Genomic DNA, 26,801 nt, shown 5'->3' with positions numbered 1-26,801 from the left:
TCATTGACTTAAACAGATTTTATTTATTCTTTAATCTGTTATTGGTATACATTAGCAATTCTAATTAGTTTTAACAAATGGAATCTTTGTTCAATAAACTAGGTTCATGATTAAAATTTATTTAATTTTTATGCTTTTCTGTGAAAAATCTATTAGTATATTATATAAAATATGTAAATGAATATTTTATATAATAATTTTTTCATAAAATGTGTTTAGAAATATTTCTACTTGAAATATTTGTTATTTATATTAATTATGAAGGATGAAATAAATAAATATTTTCTTATTTGATGCATTTAAGTTGTTATTGCAAACATAAACAGTTTTAGTTTATAAATCTTGTTCAGAAAAGAGAGAGATAAATAATTTGTCTTAATGAAGAAAAAAATTAACCAGAATTTTAAATAATATTGAAATTAAGTGTATTTAGAATTTTAATGATTCATATTTATTTCAGCTGTTTTTCAAATCAAATTCTTTTAATATATTCAAACCAATAATTAAGTAGTTTTCAGCTTTCTTAAACAGTAGATTTATTTATTTATTTTATTTCAAGATGATCTCACATTTTACCTATTTTCAAGATAAAGTAAATTATTCTGTGTATAAATGAAATTTAATTGTTTCAATTTACAAAATTTAAGAAAATTCATTAAAGTAGACAATACATAAGTGTCTTCTCGTGTTGTCCCTTTACACGTGCACGAGAAAATTAAGTTTCACATCACAGTTGACCTTTCATTTGAGGCTACTTGTCTGCCTCGATATGTGAAACGTTAAAAACATCCCTCTTATGTATGGTCTACTTTATTGGATTTTCTTAAATTTTGTAAATTTATTTGTCCTGGCAATTTTTATTAAACTTGATTATTTCAAATTTAGATTTAAAATAGCCACTTATACAAGTGGTTGTTGTTTATGTAGAGATGTCCTCGGATCCGGTATTTTTTTAACATCCTCATGGACAAATAAACAAGAAAAAAATTCCTTGTAAATATTACTTTACATATACATTTCTGTGTAAATTTAATGTATATTCAAAAAGTTTTAATAAACTTTTTTGACTATAATTCATCAGACAAATTGTGATATTAAATTATCTGGACAGCTTATAAGAATATTGCTTATGTAATGAGAAAATTTTGCTATATTATCAAAATTTTAATTAATGATTTATATAAATTTGTAAATTATACATTAATTAATTTCAAACTATATAATTTTTAATAATATAAAAAAACATCTAAAACTGATGTTAAAGAACCATAAGATTGTAAATGAAGACAGAAATAGTTTTTTTTTCAAATTCTCTATCACTTTTGAAGAATATGATTACAAAATATTGTTGAAACTATCTTTAATATCTACTGACTAATGTAAACATTTTCTTATCAACTCAAACCAAATTAGTTCACATAAACATTTGTAAAGCACTTTGTACCATCATTTTGACTTTTGTCACCAGTCAAAATATACTTTTGGTCCTCTTCTCTCAAAAGAACATGGACTTTTATAAAGTAACCACACTACTACTTGGTTTATGCTCTATGTTATGTTTTGTTGGATGTAAAGGTAAGAATTATTTTGAAATTAAATTTAAATGGGATCCTAATAATGTATATACGTATATATTTTAGAAAATACTTTAAAAGGGCCTTGTACAGATTGCTATCAACTTCATGAGGCATGTACAGCATACATTCAAGCACAAGTCAATGAGGAAATGAGGGCAAGCCTGGTCTACATGAATATGGTTAGATTTACATTTTATGTTTTATATTGAAAAAGTTCAATTTGTAAATGAATTATAATAAAACTACTGTTTCTCGTAAAAATGTGAAACAGTAAAATTTTTAAAAATTATTTTATCACATTTTAGGCACACTGAAGCATACTGTGCATAAAATGTGTTAGAGCTATATATATCAAGAAGTACTGTATAATTATGAATGGTTTTGTAAAACTTTTAAACTACTATTAGGTTAGAATATAATACAATAAACTCTATTATATTATGTAGATTACTGCTGCTAGAGATAGATGTAATGAATTTTATTACATACTAAAAACAAAAAATATTTTGTTAAGTTAATTAACAAATTATTCTAATTATTCTTGAGCCATATTTTCAAAAAATGTTTTTAAATAATTTGTCAAACTATATTTTGCTATAAATAAACGTCTCAAATGTCTTCTGATAATTCAGAATCGTAAATGATGGCTTGCTGATGGAAAACGAATATAATAATGCTCGAAGTTCGCCTAAATGATAACAAATCTATGTTCGTTTATGTATAGTATATATCCAATTTACGAAGACTAATTCAATTTAATACTGTTTAAAAAGGAATTAAAATAAGATAAATGCTTAAAAAATACAAAGAATTAGCATTAAGACAGTTTTCTAGAGAGAGAGATCGGCATTTAATATGTGACCATCAAAAGGCGAGTGAATAAACCATTAAACATTAATAATCCCGAATTCTCGCCTAAAAGGCTCAACTCATGGAGTTTTCTGTGTGTTCTTCATGTGTCTAACACCTAACTAAAGAAGGTTTCCCAAGAAAAGTCGTTCTGAGAGACCATCTTGATGAATCGCTCTCATTCCATCAAACAAAACATGTATTTACAAATACAGGCATTCCTAAAAATGTATACTATAGTCTAGCAATAGAGTTACGTGTTATAAAAGCAATTCCTTCCCTACAGAGCTGAAAAGAAAAAAGTCCTATATTAAGGTAAAAAGTCTTTTTTTTTTTTTTTTTTTTTTTTTTTTTTTTTTTTACAGCGAGTACATTATAGTGATTAAAATATTTTCTCTATCATACTTTGCAATACAGTATATGAATATCTGTTCCTTCCAATGATAGCCTTCAGATATTGCGTTTAAAACGAATGTCTATTAATTGCTGTGCGAGTTATTCTTGAATAAATAAATACAGAATCTTAGAAAATCCGGAAAAATACAAAGAAAGATGACCAGGCTTTGGACGGATTCAGGAGAATTATTTTAAAATGTGATTGATTTAGTTAGTTATTTTCTATTGTTAAAGTACGAGTTGAATGAACCTAACTTGTTCTTAATAGTAATTAAACTTTATCATCTTAATGTAAATATTTATATTAATGTAATTACGTTACATTGAAAGATAGTTATCAAAATTTTCTCACAACTCTATTATTAAATCATGTATTCCATCTCTTGTGAATTAGAATTTTTTCAACTAACTTCTGATTAAAGTATGTTGTTATTTAGGCTGGCCATTTTGATAAAAATTCAATTGCGAGAAAAGGTTTCGCTAGACTTTTCAAAAAGAGTTCGTATGAAGAAAAGGAGCATGCCGAAAAGTTAATTTCATATTTAAACAAGAGGGGATCGGAAATGGACGTGCTCAACGTCACCGTAAGTATCTTAAGCTGTGTTCATTCTAATTATTTCATTATTTTCTTTTTAAATATATAAAGTTTGAAGCACAATTTGTCGTAATTGTCTAAAAATATTTTTTTAAATTTTGTATCTATATCTACATTTAAAGCTGGATTAGAATCGTGTTTAATTTTTCTATTAATGGACGGTTCAGAAATGACTTTCAAAATTCGTAGAAAATTAAGGAATTCGATTTTAAATATTCTGAACCGTCCATTAATAGAAGAATTAATTAGAATTCGAATGCAAAAAAAACTGTTTAATTTTATCTTCTTCCGTTTTCGAGAATTTTTGGAAAACGAGATCGCATGCATAAACCAATGAGTTTACAATCAACGGTAACAACCCGATCATAACTATAGTGAAATTGGGAATATCAAATTTATTATACTAATTTCTTAATTAAAATTTTGATAATTTGATTTAAAATTAATATTTCCAGATGCCCAAACAAGCTACATGGTCAAATGCCCGTTTCGCTTTGGAAGATGCCATTGCCTTAGAAATGGAATTGAATGATAAACTTCACGCACTTCACAGCAATGCCGAAAAGAAATGCAAAGATGCGCACGTAATTACATTTTTAATTATAACTTAAGATTTATCAATCTTAATGTTAATTTTCTTGAAGTTTTTATTTCTTTCTTGCAGTTAACCCACTTTTTAGAAGAGCATTATCTTGAAGAACAAGTCCAATCCATCGACAAGCTAACTCGTTACAAATCCATATTAATAGCTATGGTCGGAGGAATGGGAGAATATCTTTTAGATCGCGAACTCCAAGAAGAATATAGTGAAATGTAAATACCAGATGGAAAAAAATAAATATTACGTTATTGTTTCATTATTATTTATTACTTAAATTTGAAAATAAAAGAAAAAATAAGAATAATAAAATTCAATTGTTAATGCGCCATCTGTTGCACAGATAGAGAAGTAACAGATAACAGCTCTCTATTTGTGCGATAGATGGCATTATGTAAAAAATATATATATATACAGCACATATTTTTGGTATTCTTACATATTAGAAAGTTTATAAAAAGTTTTAAATTTACAATAACCATTACTAATACATAATTTTCATTTTTTAAAATATTTTTGAATGGAATATTATAATTAAATTTTTAAAATTAAAAACTGATTTTATTATAAATAATAGTAATAATTGTTAATTTCTGTATTAATCAACATTTATCTTGTAATGGATAAGTCAATAAATAAACGTTTTATGATGATAAAATTAATTTTTGATAGTGTGATTTTTATTAGATAGATGGCAGCACAAAGCGCTCAATTTAAAAAAAATTATTAAGTTTAAAATAAACATTTTCATACATAACAGTTTGTTTGCACGTGTTAATAAATCTTTACTTTTAAAATTATTAGTGTTTTTATAAATAATAGATACTTATAAAGAATATTTTAGTTATTAAATTTAAATGTATATATATAATTTTTTAATAAAAGATGGCGCTTATAAATTCTAAAATTTGAATCTTTTTATTAAGAAATTTTACATAGACATCGAAAAAAAAATTTTTTCCGGGTTAACCGCTCTCGCTCGAGTTATCAAATTTTACGAGTTAAAGTTTTGAAGATATTTTCCAAGTCAAATATTTACTTTAGTCGTTATCAGTAGTTGAGAGAATTGTGGAATTCGTTGCAGGAACTTCTAGGTCAGAAGGCCTCTTGTCCTACCTTGAACACTTAGTCATTCGTTTTTAAACACCTTCACCCGTAAAAAAAATTATTAATTTAAAAAAAAAGTGTAAAAGCATTTAAGAAATTAAAATGGTTCCTTTTAAATAATTTAGTCTCAAGAATATTTTAAATGTAATTTATGTTGCACTATGCAAATTAAGTCTGCAAGCGCACGTAAATTATAACTAACGAGAGAACTTTCTTCATAAATTTGGCCTCTAAATTGCTCCATATAATTTATGTCTGTGACTTTATGTATTAATTTAAATTACAGAAGTCTGCGTTTGCTTAAAATTTAATTTTATAAAAATATAAAGTGTGGAGATTCCTCAAATTTCGATGGTTTAAATGTGTCAAAAGTCTTATTTATCTTCGGTAATTGAGTTAAATTCTATGATTACGTTTATTTTTTTTTCCCCCGCTACAAGGGCATTCATATACTTTACACAAGAGATTGTGAAGTATATGAATTCCCCTATGTTGAAGTATTTGCATTTATTTGAATGGCATCTTCTGAAGAATTTATATGGCACCATCGGAAGTATTTATACCTGTTTGAATGGATCTATCTGAGAAATTAACACTTTCTGAATGGGTGTAACGAGTGATAGTTCGTGTATAAAAGAATCATTTGATGATGATACTCAAAAGCCATAACAATTAAAGATCACACAAGAGAGTAGGAGTGGATTCTTCTTTGATCCACTATTCATACAAAGATTTAACGATCTGAATAGATCGGAGGGGATCTTATGAATGACACAAGACTTATTTGAAGATTTAACGGACATATTATCTACAATTAACTCATGATTCATCCATCCCGAGTCGGGAGTTCAAGTTTCTTAAAATGTTTTCGGCCATGTTGAATATCTGGATATATAACTTTACATTTCTAAAATATTAAATGATTTAAACATTGTAAATGAGCGTCATTGGCTTTCTAAATGACCTTAATTTTTAATTGCCATATTCAAAATCTTAAAAATTTAAATTCTTAAACAAGGGTTTATTTAAAGAGTCAAATGTGGTGCAAAGTGCGTGATGTCAGAGATTAAGCCGAGTAACATTTGTGTGTCCCATTTATTTGAGGCAATTTCATAAATTCTGTAATTATCCCTCAACTAGAACAAATTAACTGTCCGAAAATGAGTTTCCAAGAAACATTTAACACGTTAAAGAGCCTTTAACATTTGTAACAAACTTGAGTCCAGTTATATTTTTGTACTAGTTTTGATAAATGATGGCGTCAGAAACTTGTATTTAATATGTCTTATTAACAATTTTAATTAACTAAATTAATTGTTTATATTTAATGGAGGGTAATCTGTTATTGTAAAAAAAGTTTAAAGACGTTTGAACGTGTTAATTAATTCTTTAACACGGGGTGGATTTACAAGTCGTCTATATTATGTGTGTTACGTCATTTACCGTGTCAATTGTGCCGACTTTTGTAGACGCGATAGCAACAGTTAGTTTCGAGTCACGTGATCGGGCAAGGCGAGGGTGGATGTTGTGGTTCGAGAGAAGCAAAACACAGATGGTGAGTAAAGACTTCAGATATAATCATATTTCATTCGTTTTTATTGAATATCCACTTGCCTCTTATAATTGGAAGGTTGCATTGTTTCAATTGTTTAACATAGCATTGAACTTGGTTTATTTTAATACAAGTTTTTTACATCGTCAGTTTATTTTTAACGTTTCTAACTCGTCTTGGTGTTTAGTAAATTTTAAGAACGATAACAATTCAATTTTTTTTTTTTTTTTTGTCTTATTTTTTAATATCTCTAACATTCATTCGAGTTCCATTTTCAGGCCAAATGTTTAAATTTTGAATAATTTTTATAAGAATTTCTTACTATTTTTATATTCTTAAACTATTTTTACATTGTTTTACTCAAAACTTTACGTATCGAATTAATATAAATTTATTTTTTTAACGTTTTAATCGTGTATCATCTTCACACGTCGCGTAGATCTAGCTTAAAAAGTAATAAAGAAATAAATAAAAGCATTCACTTTCAATGCCATTATTCAAATAATAAATTAAATTATACAAATTTACAAATGACAAATTAATTTAATTATATGTTTAACAGTTTCGAAAGATTTAAACACGTGGTTAAAGTTTCTTCTCATTGAAGTTTGTTGACTCTCTGCACTTTAAACGTAATTAATTTTTAATTTTATACAAGAAAAATATACTGTAAAATATATTTAAAACATAAATATTATAAAATTAAATTTAAATCTTTTAAAAATTCTATCGTATAAGAGGATATCCCGATTGATTTTCTTTGTGACTAAAGAAAAGATAATCAACTTAATTCCTGTAAAATATTCCACTTGAGATCTTATAAATGATTTTAATTAATTTTATGTTTTATTAAATATGTTTATTTTTTAAAAAATGAATTTAATAATTGATAAAATAAATAAACTTTACTACTAATTTATGATCAATTAATTAATTTTATTATTTAAATAATTATAATTTAATATTTGGATTACTCAAATTACTGATTCGAGTTTTGCAAAATCAAAAATCGATTTTTTTTTATATCAAATTTTGCTTAAAGTCAACGGAAAAATTCTATATTATTCTAGTTTCGAAATTCAAGAAATGAACAGCCAAATTCCCAGTTAAAAATTGAAAAATATTGGCCAAAATGTTGTTAAATATCGTATTTTTCTATAATATATTAAGCTGGAGTCGAGCTCTTTCCCTTAATCTTGAGCTATAGAAATTAGGAAAATGTATGCAAAGAATTGAATACATTTTCTAACGTTGGAATGTATATTTAAACATTTTAAACCACGTATGTAGTTTATCTTATAATAATGGTTTTTATTTACTTTAAACAAACTTACTAAATTTGACAGAGGGGGGGGATGAAAGTGTGGACGATCTTGCACCTCGGTCCTTATCTAAAGCGGTCGTTTGCAAGCGAGGACGGTGAGTTTATTTGTTTATGTAAGAAGGGTCTGTGTGGCCGTCAAGTAGAGCCAAGTGGCAGAAAATGTGCTCAACTCGGGATCGCATTACTTCAAGTAGATAGCCACTCTCGGTTTGTTTAGGAATGTTGCGGATCAAACAACTGCTTGGAATTTTGATCATCTTCCCGCTCGTGCTCCCTTCTACAGCTTCCTACTCTTCTCTTCTTCCTAACTCTATCATTTTAAAAGCTAATTTACATCCCTTCCCTTCAAAAAAAACTACGTTACCCAATCCGTTCGGAGGGTGATTTAACGATTTAAAAAATGATCCTTGTCTAATTCGAAATATTCAAAGTTTGATTAACTCTGCGGTAGGCAAGTATGAATATATATTTTATAGAAAATCTCTTAGTTTTTTTGTGTTTTTTCTCGAGTGCCAGGTTAAGTGTAGCCACTTAAATGTCTAGCGAAAGCGACTTCTAGACGAGGGAATATCAAATGTCAGAAAGAAGTCGAAGGTCTCGAACGACTGAGAGGTGAATATGAAGTAGAGCAAACATTAAAAAAATAGTCAAAAAAATATGCAGTTCGTGATCCAAAGCCGAGTTGGAATTTAAAGTGATTATTTTAATTTAATTATTATTACGTATATAAGTATTTTTTTAAGGAAATAAATTATTTATAATGAGCAATATATCGCTAAATCAAATTCAACTCTGATCTTATTTTTGCTACAAAACATACTAAAAAATAATCGTTGTAAATATTATTCTGCAATTCTGCGTATTGCTGTTTGTGTAAATTAATATAAATTTATAAATAAACGTGAGAGTAGACTGTTAAAAATCGAAATAAATGGTGATTTCAGCAGATCAAAGAATAGAAAAATCAATGCATACGTTGTGGCTCATTTACGTTCGGATCGGGATAATTTACTAAAGTAGCAATAATACAAAGAGTAAATATTTGATCTTTGGATGAAGTTACGAATGATTAGCAACGTGTAAATTAGAAATTTGTCACTATTTAAGGCATTAATCAATGGTTAATCAAGAATATCCACAGGAGTTCCAAGAAAAGACAACTACCAGGAAGCATACCTTATATTTTTGAGAGATGCTGGCCCAGATCTGTCCAGAATACTATAAATCAACAATACAGATAATCTTTAAAAGATCGCCAACCCCTCTTTAACGCTTGGAAGGCGTTTTACAAAGGATAGCCAAAGTGGGTGGCCATCTACTTTAAATGCCTAATAAATACGTCACATCTGGCATTAGTAATGGAAATCTCTAGTGGATAATTTTGCAATTTGTTTAAACAAGCCCCGAAAGAAGTCATGAGTGTTAAATAAAACAGTTTAAGTTGATGAACGTGTTGTGTTTCCAGGAGTTAAATGCCGAGTTTACGCGAGAGGCACTATGAGCTAACTATTTGAGAGTACCCTCGAATGTTATCACCATGTCAAAACAAAGTCGTCTAATCTATTCTTTTTTATGAAAGCAGATGTCCCTCTTCAGAGGTGGTTCTGTCCACTATACTTCGATTTAGGTAACAACTCTCTTCATCGTTCCTACGACATCTATGATTGTCGTTGGAGACATATATGTCACAGAACTACAACTGTAATTGCACTGCATCAGCTTACTCCTGTTTGTTCGCCTATTTTTTCGTAGCTTATCTTTAATCAAGAATTTTTGCTATGGATATTGATAAATCTTGACCTCTAATCATATCCAGTAAAAATACATTTATGGGAATTGTTTTCCTCCGATACCATTACAGCGTTATTTGTTATTAAAGTTACCTCAATATATTCAATGTGGAAATATAGAGTTTTCTGATGAGTTTTGATGCAATTATAAATATATCTGGAAAACCACTCTAAAATTCTGTAGATATATACAAAAACTTAAGTTGTTAATGGCTAATAAAATTAAATTTTAGGTAATTATCTGGTGTTTCCGAGTGTTCATGCGAAGGAGAAAAGCACGTATGCTCCAAATATATAATTTTTTTTTCTAAAGAAATATCCTGAAAAATGTATGAAGAGGGGGAGAGATCGAATGCATTCGAGCAAATTATTTAGACACAGGAAACACTGTACGTGTACCCCCTTTAATGAATTTAGAAGAATGCAAGTGAACAAGCAACTTACAACATGTAATATTTCTTTCAAGTGTAACTATTTGTAATAAAAAATACATTTTCTTGCTATTTAAACACGGGAATAAACAAATAATCCGCGAATTTATATTCTAAAATCGGAAAACAAATAAACGAAAATAATCAATGTGATCATTTTAAATATAAAGTAACAAAATTGGTTAGAATTTTAGTAGGAAGTTCTTTCTATTATAGAGGTTAGTCGAGACGTTATTTAGCTTATAGGCGAGTGGATAGGAAACACAAATGATTTTCTATCACGATTTTACCACCCACTGGTGCCTCATCATTTAAAGATCATAGTTTATCCAGGAGTATGAGGTCTGTCACGCTGCAAGGACTCGAACTCCATCCATCGTTAATCATTACTTAAAACTGTAAAAACTCATTCGAAGAAAACAATAATAATAGTTTTTAAATACGAAATTCTAAGCAAATTTAAACAAGAATTTTATTATTTAAAAATATGACAATATTCTGAATATTTTTAAAAAATTATATCTAAGATATTAATGCAAATTTTTGATTTTGAAATTTAAATTTTAACAGTTAAAACTGAAATTTAATGATTCAATTCAGTTTAAAAGAAGAGAAAAAAGTGCTCAAACATTCAGCTACTTCAACATTAGATATGTTATCGAGAAACAAACACTTTTTGTTATCTGCTAACTTATATCAAACTATTAAATAAAATAAAACTATAAATGATAAAATTCGGTTCTTCTGATGTACAAAAAAAACGGATTTTATTAAGTTTTAATTGAAAAACACTACATTAAGCAATAATATATTGGAAGTATTCATTAATCTTTAAGATTTTATAAAGAAAAATCTGTTATTAAATCCTCATTATTTTGTAAAGCTAAATTATCGTTTAAAATATCTAAATTTATACTAAATTAACGACTTTTTAAAAGATTATTTTCATTAGTTTACTTGGTTTTAAATTCGAATTTTATTCTGTAGAAGGAGAGAGAATCTTATTTTATTTTTGTGATAATTAATGAAACAGATTTTGACTGGTAAATTCAAACCTTACCCAACTTTATTGAATCGTGTTTAAAAATATATTGACACCTTATTTAGACGCTAGGTTAAAGGTCACGAAGGTTATAAAGAAGTAGAGAACGTTTATGAAAGGTTCTCCATTAGACGTGATCTGCTAACTTTTTCAAACAAGATTATCTTTTTGTTTCGCTCTATAATGAAAAAAATTAAAGAAATAAGTATGAAATCGCTTTGTTTTGGGGTATTTTTGGATGCTAAAATTCATAATTTAATTCGTAATAATAAATAATTAAATTTATTTAAAATGATCGATTTAATTTCTGATTAAATCGTATTTAACGATACAAACCTTTAACATATATATATGTAAACAGGCATTTTTATATATAAAAAATTGTGTATAAATTTAAATGATTTTAAAAATTTAAATTAACATTTTACGTAAATATTCAAGCATATATGTTACATCACGTTTATAACGATTCGAATAAATCAAAAGGAAAGAAAGGGAAAATTTAATGATTATAATTAAACTAATTAATACAAGTTTGTTCTAGTTTCTATCGTTATTTTTTTATTTTATGTATATTTTTATGAACATGTTTTATATTTAATTTAAATTATTCTAAGCGTAGTAGGCTTCACTGCAAAGCTTGATCGGAGTAATGCAGTGAAGCATACCTCACAAATACTTTTATAGAATATTCATAGATATAATTAGTAAAATTGTACTAAATATTCAGTTTTATTTAATTAAAATAATCCTGTTCTGATATTTGGAATATTTTATTTATCACCTTAAATTTTATAAAAATTTAATTATAAAAATAAAAACAAATTTCTATATATAAAGTGTTGAGATGATAACGCTGTAATAATTTGAAAATATGAATAAAATTAAATTAAATTAATAAATGTGTTATAATTTTAATTAGTAATTACACATAATTAATATAAATTTTAAAATATATATATTATAAATAAAAATTTTAATTGTAAATAGTGAATAATAAATTGTTTTCTCTTTCTTTTAAAAGAGAAGATTGTTACATCTCTTCATTTCATCTCATTTAAAACATTAAAATACGCTTAAAAACTCAAATTTTTTATTTTTTATATACTCTTTAATTTGTTTTTATACATAACATTTAAAATATATTACATTTTATATAAGATTTAATAGTTAAAATTAGGTTTTTAGATACTACTAAATTCCCTTTCTAACATATATATTTTTTAATCAGTTCTGTGGATTTATTGAGGAAGTTGTTTTTTTAAATTGACCAATCAGTTTAACGAGTATATATTTTAGAAGATCAAAGAAATTTAATTATCATAATTGGCACAAGAACTTTCTCTGCCTCTCTTCGCTGCTTTCCTTTCCCACAAGATTACTTTACATATGATTTATCTTTTAGCATAATTCATATAATAATTCAACCAAAAAAAAAATTATACAAAATAGAAAATATTATTTTACAAAATATTACATAGATAAAAATTCATTTTACAATGTAAAAACTTACTTTTCACATTGTATAATTAATGTATAAAAAATTTAATTTGGCATCACATGACTCTCTCTCTCTCTCAACTCAAAGTTTAGACTAAACAAATTATTGTATCTATAATTAAATTTAAGAGGAAAGTATCGCGAATATGTTTATTTGTTAATGTAGGTTATTTTCTATCTACAAATGGGTCAAAAGACTGATTGTAGACCTCCTAGACCTTTATAAAATAAATAAATACTTATATAATGTATGAATTTCCACTTATTGCAATAGCTGTAAAGGAATGAAAAACGAGATTTTTTTTTAATATAATTTTTAATTTCAGGGCTAAAATAATCATAAATAAGAATTTTTATTTATTTTAGCAATTTATAAATCAATTAAATTAAATTTATGTGTAATGAAAGAGGTTAAAGAATAGTATAAACATAATTGCAAATAATCTGAAAAAGTACACAATGTTCTTCACTAATGCTTAATTAAAATGATTATTTTGAATTAAATACGAAGGAAATTAGGTCTTAAAAATAAATATATTAATAACTTAATAATTTTTAAATATTGAAAATTACTGATTTAAAAAGATGTATTCATGAACAAAAAGTATAAAATAATAATGGAAGAATAAGTGCGAGAAGTTAGGATTTTTATTAAAAATATATACAAAATTTTGCACTGGAGTCCATAAGAAATGGTAAATTATGTTAAATATTATACAAATTTGCTATTTATTAAAATAATTTATTATCCATTAACAAAAATTGCAAAGAGCGTATTAAGTTATAAGTAACTTGTAACTTATAACTTGTACGCGTAATAAAATAGGAATGAAATGATTACATTTAATAAAATGATTCAAAATTATGATTGGAAATTTGGCAATTTTCATAGAGAAAAATCTCAAAAAATTTGGAGCTTTTAGATTTTACAAACACTAAAAGTAATACGGAAACATTAACTAAAGTTCTACGTTCTAAGTTTTTTTACATATAAAAACCTGTAAAGTTTTTACAAATTTGACGAAATAAATTTTAGAAAGAAAAAAAGGGCGCTAATTAAACATAATGCGAAAGAAGAATTAAATATGCGAAAGAGGAATTTTAAAAATCGATTAAACAAATATTTCATTTAATCCTGAGCACCTGTCGGATTTGTCTATTCATCAGCAACCTGTCGCTCGTTTCTTATATCAGAAGGACCGACCTGTCATCCTAGACAGACATCGCTAATTAAGTAATGGTTAACACAAAAAAAAATTCTGTACTAGAAAAATAACGGTCACAGAAGATGTGATTCAACCTGCGTGAAAGGACCAGATACAAGGAATTTTGTTAGTCTAGCGTATAATGTCATTTCCTTGGAAAAATCACCCCTCTGTTGCTCCCCTATGCTGTTGACAGCTTGATATTCTTTTAGAAGTAACCCAGCAATGCGAACTAGAGCTAGCAAATATCATAAAATTCTTCTCCAAAAATATTTCTCACTATCATATCGAATGAACTATGTCAAAGATGGTTCATCCTGACTTCCCTGACAAGTTGCCGACATTTTAAAAGATTTATAACTTAGAAAATTTATTTTACTGAGTTAAATTATTATAGAATTTGTTAGAATTTATTTTATAACATTATAAAGTTATTAGAAATTCTTTTGCTCCAACGCAAAGCGTTTTAAATTATGTTCATTTGGATGCAATCCAAATTAACATAACGTTGTTGGGATCAGGAAAGGCTTGTAAATTTGTTTATTTTTCTTGTAAAAGTTGTATTATTCTTTTCTAATCGCGTTTTTTTTTCTTTGCTTTTCACTCCTAAAACTTTGATAATTTAATCATTTCTGCAATTTTTAAAATTTGTAATTGTAAGAAAACCTGTGCAAAGTTCTTCAAGAATCAAGTTGACACAAGTTTGCACTCCTTAGATATTTTTGTAAAAACTAAAGAGTGCAAAGTTGTAAAATTTACACTCCTTATTTTGTAGGAGCCATTAAATGTAACAAGTACATCGATCCTCTTCAAACAGTACGTCGAGCGACTGGGTGACCTTAAAACCAGAGTCAGACGTGACTTTCGGAGGAATATTTTTGAATGATCATGTCCAATTATCAAATTGTGAAAGGTGAATTGGTACGAGCGACATTTGGAACGAACGAGGCCATGCAGGGAACGTGGAGGCATGCACCTGTCAGGGGCCGAAACGAAGGTTAATGTCTCCACCAGCGGCGGTGGTCCACATAACTTAGCGGTACCCCCGGTGTCAAGCTCACCCAGCTTCGCTGTCATCGTCACCGTGGTTTGACGTAACGTGACCCCGTATCTTTGCGGTAATACACTGACATCTCACTTACACTCGGATCCTCCCACGCTCCGGGACACGTACCATAATCCTCACCCGTTCTATCAGCAGCGAAGCTTCTTAAACGTTCCGCAGAAATGCCCCCTTTTCTTCTATACTACCCCATTTGGCACCTCTGGGCCCATTCCCCAGGCTACCCGCTAATTTTAACACTCATAAGGTGCACGCGCACACCGACGCCCTGGGTGTTAAGGTATTTTGGAGAAAGCCGAGCAATTCATCTTCTGTATAATTTAAGCGGTACCCGATAGTGGGCCAGTCAGATTGGGACATACCGGGAATCCAATAGAGGTCACCTTGGTGAACCGTTGGATGGGACTCAGGTGACAGGCAGTTTAGTGTTTGTGTAGACGAGACGAGTGCAACAATCAAATCTTTTCTTGTTGACACAAGATTACGAAACTTGGAGCCTCCACTCGTTTCGATAGCGCGTGAGAAAAGGGTGGTCGTGTATTATTTTACATCTTATCTGCTGTAAATAAGTACGGTTCGATCGTTTTACAGCAACAGGTAAGATATTTTATTAGTTTAAAGTTACATTCTGGTTTTATCGAGTGAAGGTAGAGGTGATAGACATCCAAAATTTCTGGAATGTCAGCCAGCCCTTCGACCCTCCCGGCAAAAAAGACCAACCCAGACTAGTCCAGTTTCTACAGATAACTGTCAGCATATTGTCCTGTACATTATGAGATATTATTTTTCATTTCTTTATCCGCTTTTCTCACATCCGAAATTACTTGCACGTAAATTAAGCGCCCACTTTGTATCCTATACTTTTTACAGCTTATTTTATACGTTTCGATTGCTAAAAATTGATCCTTTCTTAAAATTAGTTTTTCTTTTTATAAATAATTTTAAAAATTACTTTATTTATTTTTTATTCGCAAAATTGTTTAGGTATTTTGTAATTTCTCAGAATGAAATTTAAAATATAAACAAAACAAATTTTAGAGTCATTGCACTAAGTAACATTACGATTAACAGCATTTTATACGTACAAATCATCTATAGTTTAAGGTATTATTGCACATTTTACAATTATATTACTTGTAATTGATAGCTAAAATGTATTATTGTAGTAATACTTTATGTAGATATAATAAATTAACGGTATTTTTGTAGTGTTTCTGTGTGCCAATTCCTCGTGCTATTCAAGTTTAATCCCCTAAAAATCCTTAAAATATACCCTAGAATGCTAGAATGCTTTGTAAAAGTTAGCATGCCAAGTCTGTGATCGAGAGAATAGGATAATTCTTGTAACAGAAAAACTTGATCAATCACTTGACAAAAGTTGACATTTTTAAGAAAGGCTCTTGTTTAAAGTAATTACACGAAAATGCTTGACGTCACACAGATGAAATCGAACCCTCCAGAAGATTCGAAATTGAAAATTGTTTGAACGTCATCGAATAAGAGTGTATTGTTCGACAACTTATAACAATAAACAGATAATATATTGTTTAAATTTTGAATAAAATCGTATTGTGACGTCGTTTGACGTCATAAGTAGTAAGTTTTTGAGGTTTCGTCGAATCAATAGTGAAAGAACATTTGTTTTTATTATTGTTCCTTGTTCAGAAACAAAAAATTAACATATATAGAGTTTTCTTTGTAAATTTCTGTCAAGTATTCGTCAAGTAATGAATAAAGAATTAGTATTTTATAATTGATAAATGTGGCATTTTTTATATGATTTTAAGTGCTTTTTTACATCACAGTAAATTGCGAGTATAAAGAAAGCGAAAATTTAAATTTATTAGCTATAAATGCAGAAAAAATTGGTGTATGTGAAGAATGTATAAAGAAAATACAGTAAATAAAGCAACAGAATTGCAAGAATGTGTACAGTAGATGTACAAAGTAAAGCGAGCAATGCAAAGAATCTGTTAAGTAGTGAGGAAGTGAAAACAGAGAATAATGATACAGAGAGTTGGTACAAAGATGTATACAGTGAGTGATGTAATAACAAGAAGAATATAAAGCATCCAAAGTAAGGAGTAGAGCTTTGCTTTACGTCATCCTAAAAGTAAACGTTTAGGGGGTGCGAATACGATCTTCTAACGTTTAAATCCGTGTGTTGTTGCATTGTATCGATCAGATAGACGTCCCATAGACAGAAAAACATCTGTCGACACATTGTCCTACTTGGGAAACAGGTACGTCATCAAAGAAGCCGACATTCAGGACGACAGTCTTGTCTCCTCTAAGCCCTCTTCTCATTGGACGTTGGCTTCACGTGACGAGCACATAAAGCCGTCTCCAGACTGTTGTGTTCATTGAGAACACATAACATCCGGGCCTCTCAACTTCCATCCCGTCTCAACACACGTGCTTCGAAATTCGGGACTGTGCAGGTGAGAATCATCTGGTGGGAACTTCCGGCGTCTGGCTGAATACCTGTTGTAAGAACTGTGTTACCGGTAAGGTCCTCTCGTTCTTAAGTAATTAATAATACCGAATTGAAATTGCTCATTCCATGAATTATTCAAGATGTTGCCTCAGGTGACGAGAAGTCACTTCTCGGTTGGGATGTAAGGGCGGTTGGAATTCTATAACTTTTGTGTGAAAGGATTTTTTCCAATTTATTTCAAATATTCTTTCTTACGCAGGTTTTTCGTACGAATAGAATAATTTTGCATGAATTTTTTATTCATTTTATGTCATTTTTTATAAAATTCTTGTAGCGCTTTTGCGTTTTATAAATATTTTATAAGATTGCTAATCTAGGAATGAATTAAGAGCTGCAAATTCTTGCTAAAGGTAACACCCTTATTAAGTGCAAATTCTTTATTCGAATTGTTAATTTTATAAGACTTATTTACACTTAAGTATTGAATTTTTTAAGATGAAATAATGTAGAATATTTATGCATTTATCGCTCGATACTTACAGAATTGACGCTTGAGGTAAAATACTCCATTTTAATTACATTTTTTGGACTTTATAAAATGTCAAAAAATCCCTCTTTTGGTCTGGAAAATATTACTTTCCCGTCATTAAAATTTAATTTTTTACATTTTTTGGTTAATGTTTTCGGAATTCTTTCACCTTCACTCGACTAGGCGGAGAGTAAATACATTTTGAATGAGTCGGGCGTAGCCAAGCTACTGACGGAGACTGAAGGTCAAAGGTCCTACTGTTGGTACAGAGGACCGTGAGAACAGAAATTGAAATGAAAAATTTGATCCGCATTTTTGTATAACAGTTCCGAAAGCATCATGTTAGAAACAAATTAATCAATATGGCAGCCTTTTTTTTCCTCCTTCTTCCTCCTCCCTAAGCATCCTCACATAAAAATTTATTTATTTACATAAAATGATGTGTGATAAACATTCCCTCGTGTCAGTTTATAAAATTATAATTCATTCGAGCTTGATAGATATCTCTTAATATTATTTTTTTTTTCTTTTTGAGGATAAAGCCAGCGACGTATGCTGTTTTTTCCATTATTTCTAAAAAAGCAATCGAAGCAGGTAGGGCGACAAATCGCTTTTTTTTTTTTTTGGTCCCCTTTATGCATTTCCACTAAGTAGTGGGTGGTTCTGACACACTAAGTGATCGAGGAACTTTCATCTCCCGCTCTGTGTGGGGTATGCTTCATCAAATTTATGTGGAATCCCTACATAGTGTGCCAATGACAGAATTGCATAAAGCTAAAATTGGAAAAAAACAACAGCAGAATTTATTCCTTTTCTTTCATAAATTCATTTACTTTATTTCTGGAAATTATTCCGTTTAAAAACTATTATAACGTATAAAAAAATAATTTAAATTGCAAAAATTTCTATTTTTCTAGAAAATTTAACTTAAAAAATTGCTTTAAAATTTTTTTCCTTTTTAAACAATTTAACGGTTTATTAGTAAATATTTCTACGTTTCTTTTTAGAACAACTGAAAATTATTTTTATTATAATTAAATCTATTAAAATGATTACAATGTTTTTAATTCTCTTTAAAAATTATACAATTATTTGTTGGAATAATTAACGATATAAACTATAAAATAAGTTAATGGCTAATTCGGTCCATAAACGTTAAATTTACGGGTAGAAAAGGGCAGGTTTTAAAATTTGAAAGGTGTAAGTGGCCATGTTTGGTCGAGAAATGCAAACTTGTGTTTTGTATTTTTTGAAGATTCCAACAACTTGTAATAGAAAACTGCAGCAAGTAATGCAAAAGTTTGACTTACAATAAGCGGAAGAGCACAATGAAAAGGGTGGGTATATTTAGATCTGCAGGAAGGGGAGACAACTCTGTTTCGGGGAAGAGCACAATTATTCCTTCCCGATTTACTATTCCTTTCTTATGTTCCATAATAGACTCATCCTTTCTGGTCTAAGTTTATAGTTCATATATCTTTCTCTCCCTCGTCGACTGCATCAATCTCTTTGTAGCACAGAACTATGTCCTAAGATTGTTTTACAGGCCATTGACACGAATTCTGTACCTTCAAAGCATTTCACACTGCCGCTGTCAAGTAGAATGACATAAGAAGAAACTAATTTACATCCACTTTCTATTAGAAATTCCAAAATTTTATCCTTTCTTCGTGCAGCGTACACCAAAAAAAAAAAATTATTATTCTTATGGTTCATTAAGTGCAATAATATTCCCTTCACGTGATGCAATAGCTAAATGCACATTTAATACCGAAAATAATTGAGATTTCCCATTTTTCCTCAATAGAAAAGTTAACTTTGCTTTCAAATAATTTAGTTCTTAATGGATTTTTATGGAAGTCTCTTCGACTATAAAAATCTGGATGTTTGGGTTTTCCGGATGATGTCAAAACTTAAATTTTAACCATGACCTATTGGAAATGTATGGCATTCTCGCTTAGACAGATTTATGGATTGTTTAGATGCCGAATGCAAGCAAGATGAAAGGTTAAAATGTCAAAAAAAAAAAAAAAAAAAGAAATACACTACAAAGATCTGAAGCTGTTCTTAGATGTTCCTTGGACGAAAATAGACACCTTTCTGAGTAATTCCACGATCTTTTTGCATGATTTTACATTTGTTTACTCTTTAGATTTTTTACAGATTTGTTTTAAATCTCACGTCTTAGTTATTTTAATTTTTTACAATTTTTTTATATTATTCGTCACGCTTTTTCTTATTGAATATTTTTCACAATTTCTTTCTTCATATTTCACGTCACTTATAAAAACGATTAAAAAGTTTCAAAAAATGTCAAAAAGAATAAAATAAAATGAAATATTATTTTATTTTTTTCCTTTTTATTTATTTTTATTTAAAAGGAATAAAATAAGAGTTAAAAAAAAACTATTAAAATGCTTAATATAAATTTTTAGAAATTTGTAATTTATTTTATAACTTTTTATCAATTAATTTTCTTTCTAGGTCTAATTTTCAAAATGTCCGTCTCCGTTCTCGTATTAAGTATATTTGTTTTCAATACGGGATTTGCAGAAGAATTTTTCGAGCTAAGAAACAGAAAAGACAATGTTCAATATCGAGTTATTCACGACAGAAATATCGTAACTTCTACGGAAAAAGCTCAGGTGAAATTTTTATATTTAATTATGTAATTTCTTTTTATAAATTTTATCAATTTATATATAAAATAACTCTTGAGAAACGCTTAAAATCTAAAAAATTAGACGTTGTAAATCATCAAGTAAGCGGAGAATGTCATAGACATCATTATTTTTCTAAGAATTATATGAAAAATCTGGTTTCATTATCAAAATTCAAAGATGTAGAAAATATATTCTGGATAATGACCCCCCATTATTCTTTTAATATTCACAATTTCTGAAGAACTTTTATAACTGGATAGACGAGATATACAATAGAGAGACGATAATTAATAAATCAGTTTCGATAACAAAAGCAAGCTTTGTTTCTCTGACAACGTTGCATCTCCCCCTCTTCCATTAAGTGAAACGATTTTCCCGCATCAATCGCTCGATACTTTCAGAAGAGATGCTTTACTTTCTGATGGAAACGGTTATTTCTAACTGTTAAGTCAGTCAAAACTTCACACTAAAAGAGATTAAATCCTGCTTTGCCTATTGATGAGTGTTATTCGTCTTCTATTACCAACAACACTTCGTATTGATTGATTGAAATTAAAGGACATATTGCAATAAGTTTCACTTCAAATTTGAGAATTCTTTACTTTTCCAATAGCTTCCAGAAAGTGTAAGAAGACTCTAATCTTGATAACTAGCAGCGGGTCGACTTACTTTTCTGTAAACAAACTCATTCTGTAAGATTACCAATTGCTTTTTCAAAACTTCTACAGGCGACCTTCTGTCTACTAACATTACTCAGTTTTGATTCTGTCAGTGGGTGGGAGAAGTACTTAATTCCTGGAAAATGGATCTTTATTTATATATTGAATTGCTTTATTTATTGATTAAATACACCACTTATTTTCTCTTCGTTTCTTAAAGTTTGTTGCACTTTAAAAGTTCCAAAATTTTCATTTTTTTTCCTACAGGAAATACTTATTCGTTACGGTTACCTACGTTGTAGCTTAAAAAGGAGAAGAGGACCATTGTCTCTAACAAATAGCATTTTAAATAAGGAAACAGGTCCTCCTCGATCCTGTACACAGGAAGATATACAAGAAGCAATAAGACAATATCAGAGAACTTACAATATGCCACCCACAGGAAGGTTAGATCAACCCACTTTAAGGTTAATGAGCGAATCTAGATGCGGAAATCCCGATGACGAAGACGCTGTTTCGTTTCAACCAATGATTAATCTAAGAAAAAAACGTAAATATTTTCGTTTTTTGTTCTAAAAATAATGTTTTCTGTAGAAGCACTTGTCGGAAACTGTCGTGTGATGTATTTTTAGCAGGTTGGAGGAAAAACAGAAACGATATACAACAGAGGCGAGGGAAAAGACAGGCGATGACACTTAGAGAATTAGTTTTGGGCGTTTCGCCTACACCTGGTATAGAAGCTTATACACCACCTGCACCCGGTACCACACTATCCAGACGTAGGAGATGGTTAGAAAATTACGTAAGAAACATCGAAAATGGGGAATTTGATAAAAGACTCGAGTTAATTTATGAAAACTTACAAGAAAGAAGAAGAAAGAAGAGATCCGTTTCTGACGGACAAGCATTCCCTTCGGTAATGTATGAGATTTATAACATGATCAGAGACAGTCCGGTGAAATCGTGCCATTCTACTAAATTGCAAGAGATTGCTACGTCCTATCACTGATTTTATTGGTTAGGCGTCTTTCTGGCGTATCCGAGATCGATTTCTCATTGATCCTTATTACGATATGGTCGGTTTCACTTTATATCATCGATCTTATACCAAGAGATTCATTAAAAATATTTAGAAATTTTTATTCTTTGGAAAGAAAAAATATTTTATTAAATGATAAATATTTAAATTCATTATGGCATAAATTCTAATAGTAGAAAGATTTAATTAAAACCTGAATTGAATTTTGTGTAGATATCTTAACATATGTTAACATATACACATAATAATTGTAATTATGTTATTTTTATTGCACTTTTAACACAGATCTGAAAGCATTTTTAAAGTCGTGATGTATGGCTGCCTCTGATCAGATAGGATATTTTTATCTTAGCAAATAATAGCGTTTTAACCTCTTCTTTATCATCCAGGATGTTGTAACTTGGCGACTCATCGGTTCTGCCTACAGTAACCAGCTGACTGCAAACACTCAAAGAGCAGCTCTGGCATTAGCGTTTAGAATGTGGGGTGAAGTCATCCCGCTTATCTTTCAAGAAGACACACGAGCACCAGTAGATGATGTAGATATTCTGATTGCATTTGGAAGAGGTAAGTTACCGTTAAGAGAATATACTTCGCGTTTCTTAAAATATTTATTTAACCATCATCTGTAACTTGTTCTGACTCGAGAACACGCTTGAAAATATAAACACATCGGTGAATGTGTAATGATGTCTCTTAGATAAATTATATCAGAGTTCCGCCATCTCTCCCACATGAGACAACGTTTAGTGATGACACGTGCATCACATTCACTTTCTGTCCTCCCTATTTATAGTGAAAGAGTGGTAGGAACCAGTCTAGCAGGACATACAAGTGTTTACAGGACACGAGACTCTTCACGTATCTCCAAAGTCTTATTTCTGTCACATAAAAGACAAGTGGTTAAACAGACCGTCTGGCGCGTATAGAATATCTTCAAAAGAGTTCTCTCTGTACCAAAAAAACTGGTTTTAAAAATATATAAACAATTTTTATCTTAATTTTTCTTTTTATAGGAGAACATCTAAACTGCTTGAATCATTTCGATGGTTTTGGTGGTCAATTATCTCATGCCATAAAGATGGCCGCCAATGCCGAGATACACGTTGACGACGACGAATATTTAACAGTAGGCTCTAATCACGGTACTAATTTAGTTAAAGTTGCGGTTCATGAAGTTGGTCACGCTCTTGGATTACTTCATACATATCGAAATTATTCTATTATGTATGCAATTTATTCCAAAGTGATTCAAACAATAATTTCGAGTTAGGATGGGAAGATAGAAAATTAGTACAGAAAATTTATGGTAAGTTACACGAGTATATTCACTTATCTCTTCATTTAATCCATAAATTTCAATTTCAAAATCAAGATTTTTGTTTGAAAGATATTTTTGGAGGTTTCGTGCAACTTTATAAGTGAATTATCGCTGATTACGCATCTTATTTTTTATTTTTAATCTTGAATTTCTTCGTGGTTTAGGCGTTTGCACTGGAAGATTCGATACGGTTTTCGATTGGGTACGAAGAAGATCTGATGGTCAACTCATCTATAACACATATTTCTTCCGTAATAATCGTTACTGGATGTACGAAAATAGATATAACAGGACCAGATACGGCGATCCTTTACCCATTATCCCAGAATGGAAAGGTTTACCAAATTCAGTAGATGGATACGTACATGTCTGGACTTACAATCACGATGCCGCATACTTTTTTAAAGGTACCAATATCCTGATATAATAACGCTCTTGAAGATTTCAGGATTAATTTATATAAATTCTTTTCAGGACATCATTATTGGTTATATAACAGCATCGAAGATAAAGTATCAGATGATTATCCTAAGAATATATCTGATGGCTTTCGTGCCATACCCGGTTCCAATTTCCCAAATATTCCGAATAACATCGATAGCGTTTTCTTTGATAAACGGGATGCAAATTTATATTTTTTCAAAGATAATTTGGTACGTTTTGCTTTCATTAAAAACAATTTATCTATAATTCTTCTGTTATTGATTTTAAAATGTTTTCGTCATTAGGTGTATGCTTACGACGTATCGCGAGGTAACGAAGGTTGTTGTTTACCCGGTTACCCACGTAAAATTCAACAAGAATTTCCAAGTGCACGTTCGGAATCAACTTTACCCGCAAATTTAGATGCAGTATATTATTCTTATACAGATAAATCCATGTACTTTTTTAAAGGATGCTACTATTGGCAAAATATAGGGTTTAAACCATTAGATCGAAGACGTACGAATCGCATCGCAGGACCATGGGAAATCTCCTCAAAGTGGTACGACATCTGTGACGTAGAGATGTGATTTTTTAACACTTCATATATAAATTTAACAAAGGTTTTTTATGTTAAAAAATCGGCTTTTGTAATATAGAAAAGTATTTTAAAATGAATTTGACTCGATTCATGCTTAAATTTGCCATCCGTCCGGATTTTTTTTTTTTTTTTTTCCTTTTTTCTTTAAATTATATCGAATTTCAAGAACTCAAAACATCGAATAGATGTTTATGTTTAAATTTATTTCAACTTATTCCTTAATTATTTTATAGTTTAACTGATATTTACGATATTCCGGAGTGGCAGAAATTGGGAACACTATTTTAAGAATTGACAATTGACAGTGTTTCCTATTCAAAAATGAAAGGAAAGAAAAAAATATATATATTTTAGTGCTAAAATATCTGTGATTTAAAACAATGTCCAATACTTTTTATATATAAAAAAATTTCTTTTTTTTTTATACTCACGAACGACGTTGAGGACATTCCTCAGAAATTTCGTGAAAAATATATAAACTGTAAAATTTATAAAGTCTCAGTGATAATTTATAGCTTGTTTACATGCCATTTATGCATGTGGAAAATAGATCTTTGTTTTTAGAGAAATTTTTTTTTTTTTATTTTACCAACAAGGTTTGTTTTTCAAACCGAATTGATTTAGTCATAGTACAAATTAAAATATATATATATTATATATATATTATATATTATTAAAATAAAATGTGATTTATGTTGATAACCGACCAGCAGCTATATCAGCTGTTAAGCTTTTGTATAGTTCTATATTTTGTGTGAATTTTTGTGTAAGAATGTTTTTTTCTAAATGCATAAACGGAGCTAGTCCAGCCCCATAATCATGGCTTCATATTGAAGTATTCACAATATTATTAGAAGTCGGTATATACACTTTTATTAATTTCAAAAATACTCTTTCGACGAGGAAAGAACTTAAAAAAAATCATTTCCATTTTTTTTCGGTCGTGACTGTCTGTTCTTAACTAACGCCTTTCGGTGTTTTTAGATTACAGGGGACCACTTGATAATGACTTGAACTGTGTTACTAATTCCTGTTCCCTATCTTTGACATTATTCCCAAGGTTATAGATGAATCTATAAATTGTAATACCCTTCCTTCGCCAATAAAATATAAAAAGAAAATTGACTGAATATTCATAACTCTATAACTAAATTAATATTTTATTTAAATATTCTTTCCTGTAATGTGTCTGGTTTGCTCCAGTCAATTAATCAGATGCACTGGACCATTTAAAAATATAATTTATAGTCATACAGAATCCAATAGGTTCATTTGCAAGCTTTATGGTTCATTTGTATCAAAGTTTGATGATTTTTTACTTTGCAACGAACGTCTTTGAAATATTCAATATTACCCAAATTGCAATATCCAGGGAACACCTTTAATGCCTTAGATATTTAAATATAAACTTTTAGAAGTAATAAAATTGTAAAGTTTTTAATGATTTAATTTAAATATATATATATAGATTTGTTCCTCAAATAACTGCAATGTCGTGTGTATGATGGAGAATGTATGCGATCGAATGACATAGGGCATCATCGAAGCCCCGAATATTATTATAACTTATGTAATGAATGTCAATAAAATTATGTATTTATACTTCTTTTTATGTCGTGTACGTCCACATATTTTTGTATTTCTATAATAAAGCTTTATATAACGAAAAAAGCATATATATTTTTGTTTTATGACACTACAGGATACATTAATCACTGTACAGCTTTAGAGATATCCCAAGCTATCGCCATATAACAGGTGTTCTATGTTCAACACTGCTCCGAGATGGATGAATAAATATCGTATTTCTTAATATAAAAAAAAAAAAAAAAATATATGTATGAGTTTTTATTTTAGTTATAAATTAAAATCTATATTAATATACATTAATATTTTTTCAAATAATACACTACAATATATATTTTTATATCAAAAAAAAACATTTTAAACTGCAGGACAAATTAAATATTTTAAAATAAATTAGATTAATTATCTTATATATCACATTTTAAAAAAATTAAATATTTAAATCAGTATATGTAAAATTTATTTTACGCTAATATAATTATTTACTATTTAAAAAAAAAGCATAAAATACTT

General features: G+C 29.1%; 2 protein-coding genes across 2 annotated transcripts; both read left to right on the top strand.

Annotated features, from left to right (window-relative positions):
* The first annotated feature begins 1,417 nt into the window (after positions 1 to 1,417).
* LOC136981237 (ferritin-1 heavy chain-like) lies at positions 1,418 to 4,274 on the top strand. Its single transcript, XM_067277519.1, has 5 exons — positions 1,418 to 1,575; positions 1,641 to 1,756; positions 3,260 to 3,406; positions 3,873 to 4,001; positions 4,082 to 4,274. The coding sequence occupies exons 1-5, from the start codon at positions 1,506 to 1,508 to the stop codon at positions 4,232 to 4,234; spliced, it is 615 nt and encodes a 204-aa protein (XP_067133620.1). The 5' UTR covers positions 1,418 to 1,505; the 3' UTR covers positions 4,235 to 4,274.
* A 2,352-nt stretch (positions 4,275 to 6,626) lies between these two features.
* On the top strand, positions 6,627 to 26,372 carry LOC136982064 (matrix metalloproteinase-21-like). The gene is given in 10 exon segments (XM_067278491.1): positions 6,627 to 6,677; positions 20,480 to 20,640; positions 21,585 to 21,867; positions 21,950 to 22,233; positions 22,746 to 22,923; positions 23,373 to 23,606; positions 23,609 to 23,665; positions 23,842 to 24,084; positions 24,152 to 24,330; positions 24,406 to 26,372. Coding segments are annotated over 9 exon segments (1,890 nt in total). The 5' UTR covers positions 6,627 to 6,677; positions 20,480 to 20,493; the 3' UTR covers positions 24,691 to 26,372.
* The last annotated feature ends 429 nt before the right edge of the window (positions 26,373 to 26,801 follow it).

The sequence above is a fragment of the Centruroides vittatus genome, unplaced genomic scaffold (genome assembly GCF_030686945.1).
Source record: "Centruroides vittatus isolate TY-2023 unplaced genomic scaffold, ASM3068694v2 contig_1168, whole genome shotgun sequence".
Classification (NCBI taxonomy): domain Eukaryota; kingdom Metazoa; phylum Arthropoda; class Arachnida; order Scorpiones; family Buthidae; genus Centruroides; species Centruroides vittatus.
This window is presented reverse-complemented; position numbering and strand designations above follow the sequence as displayed.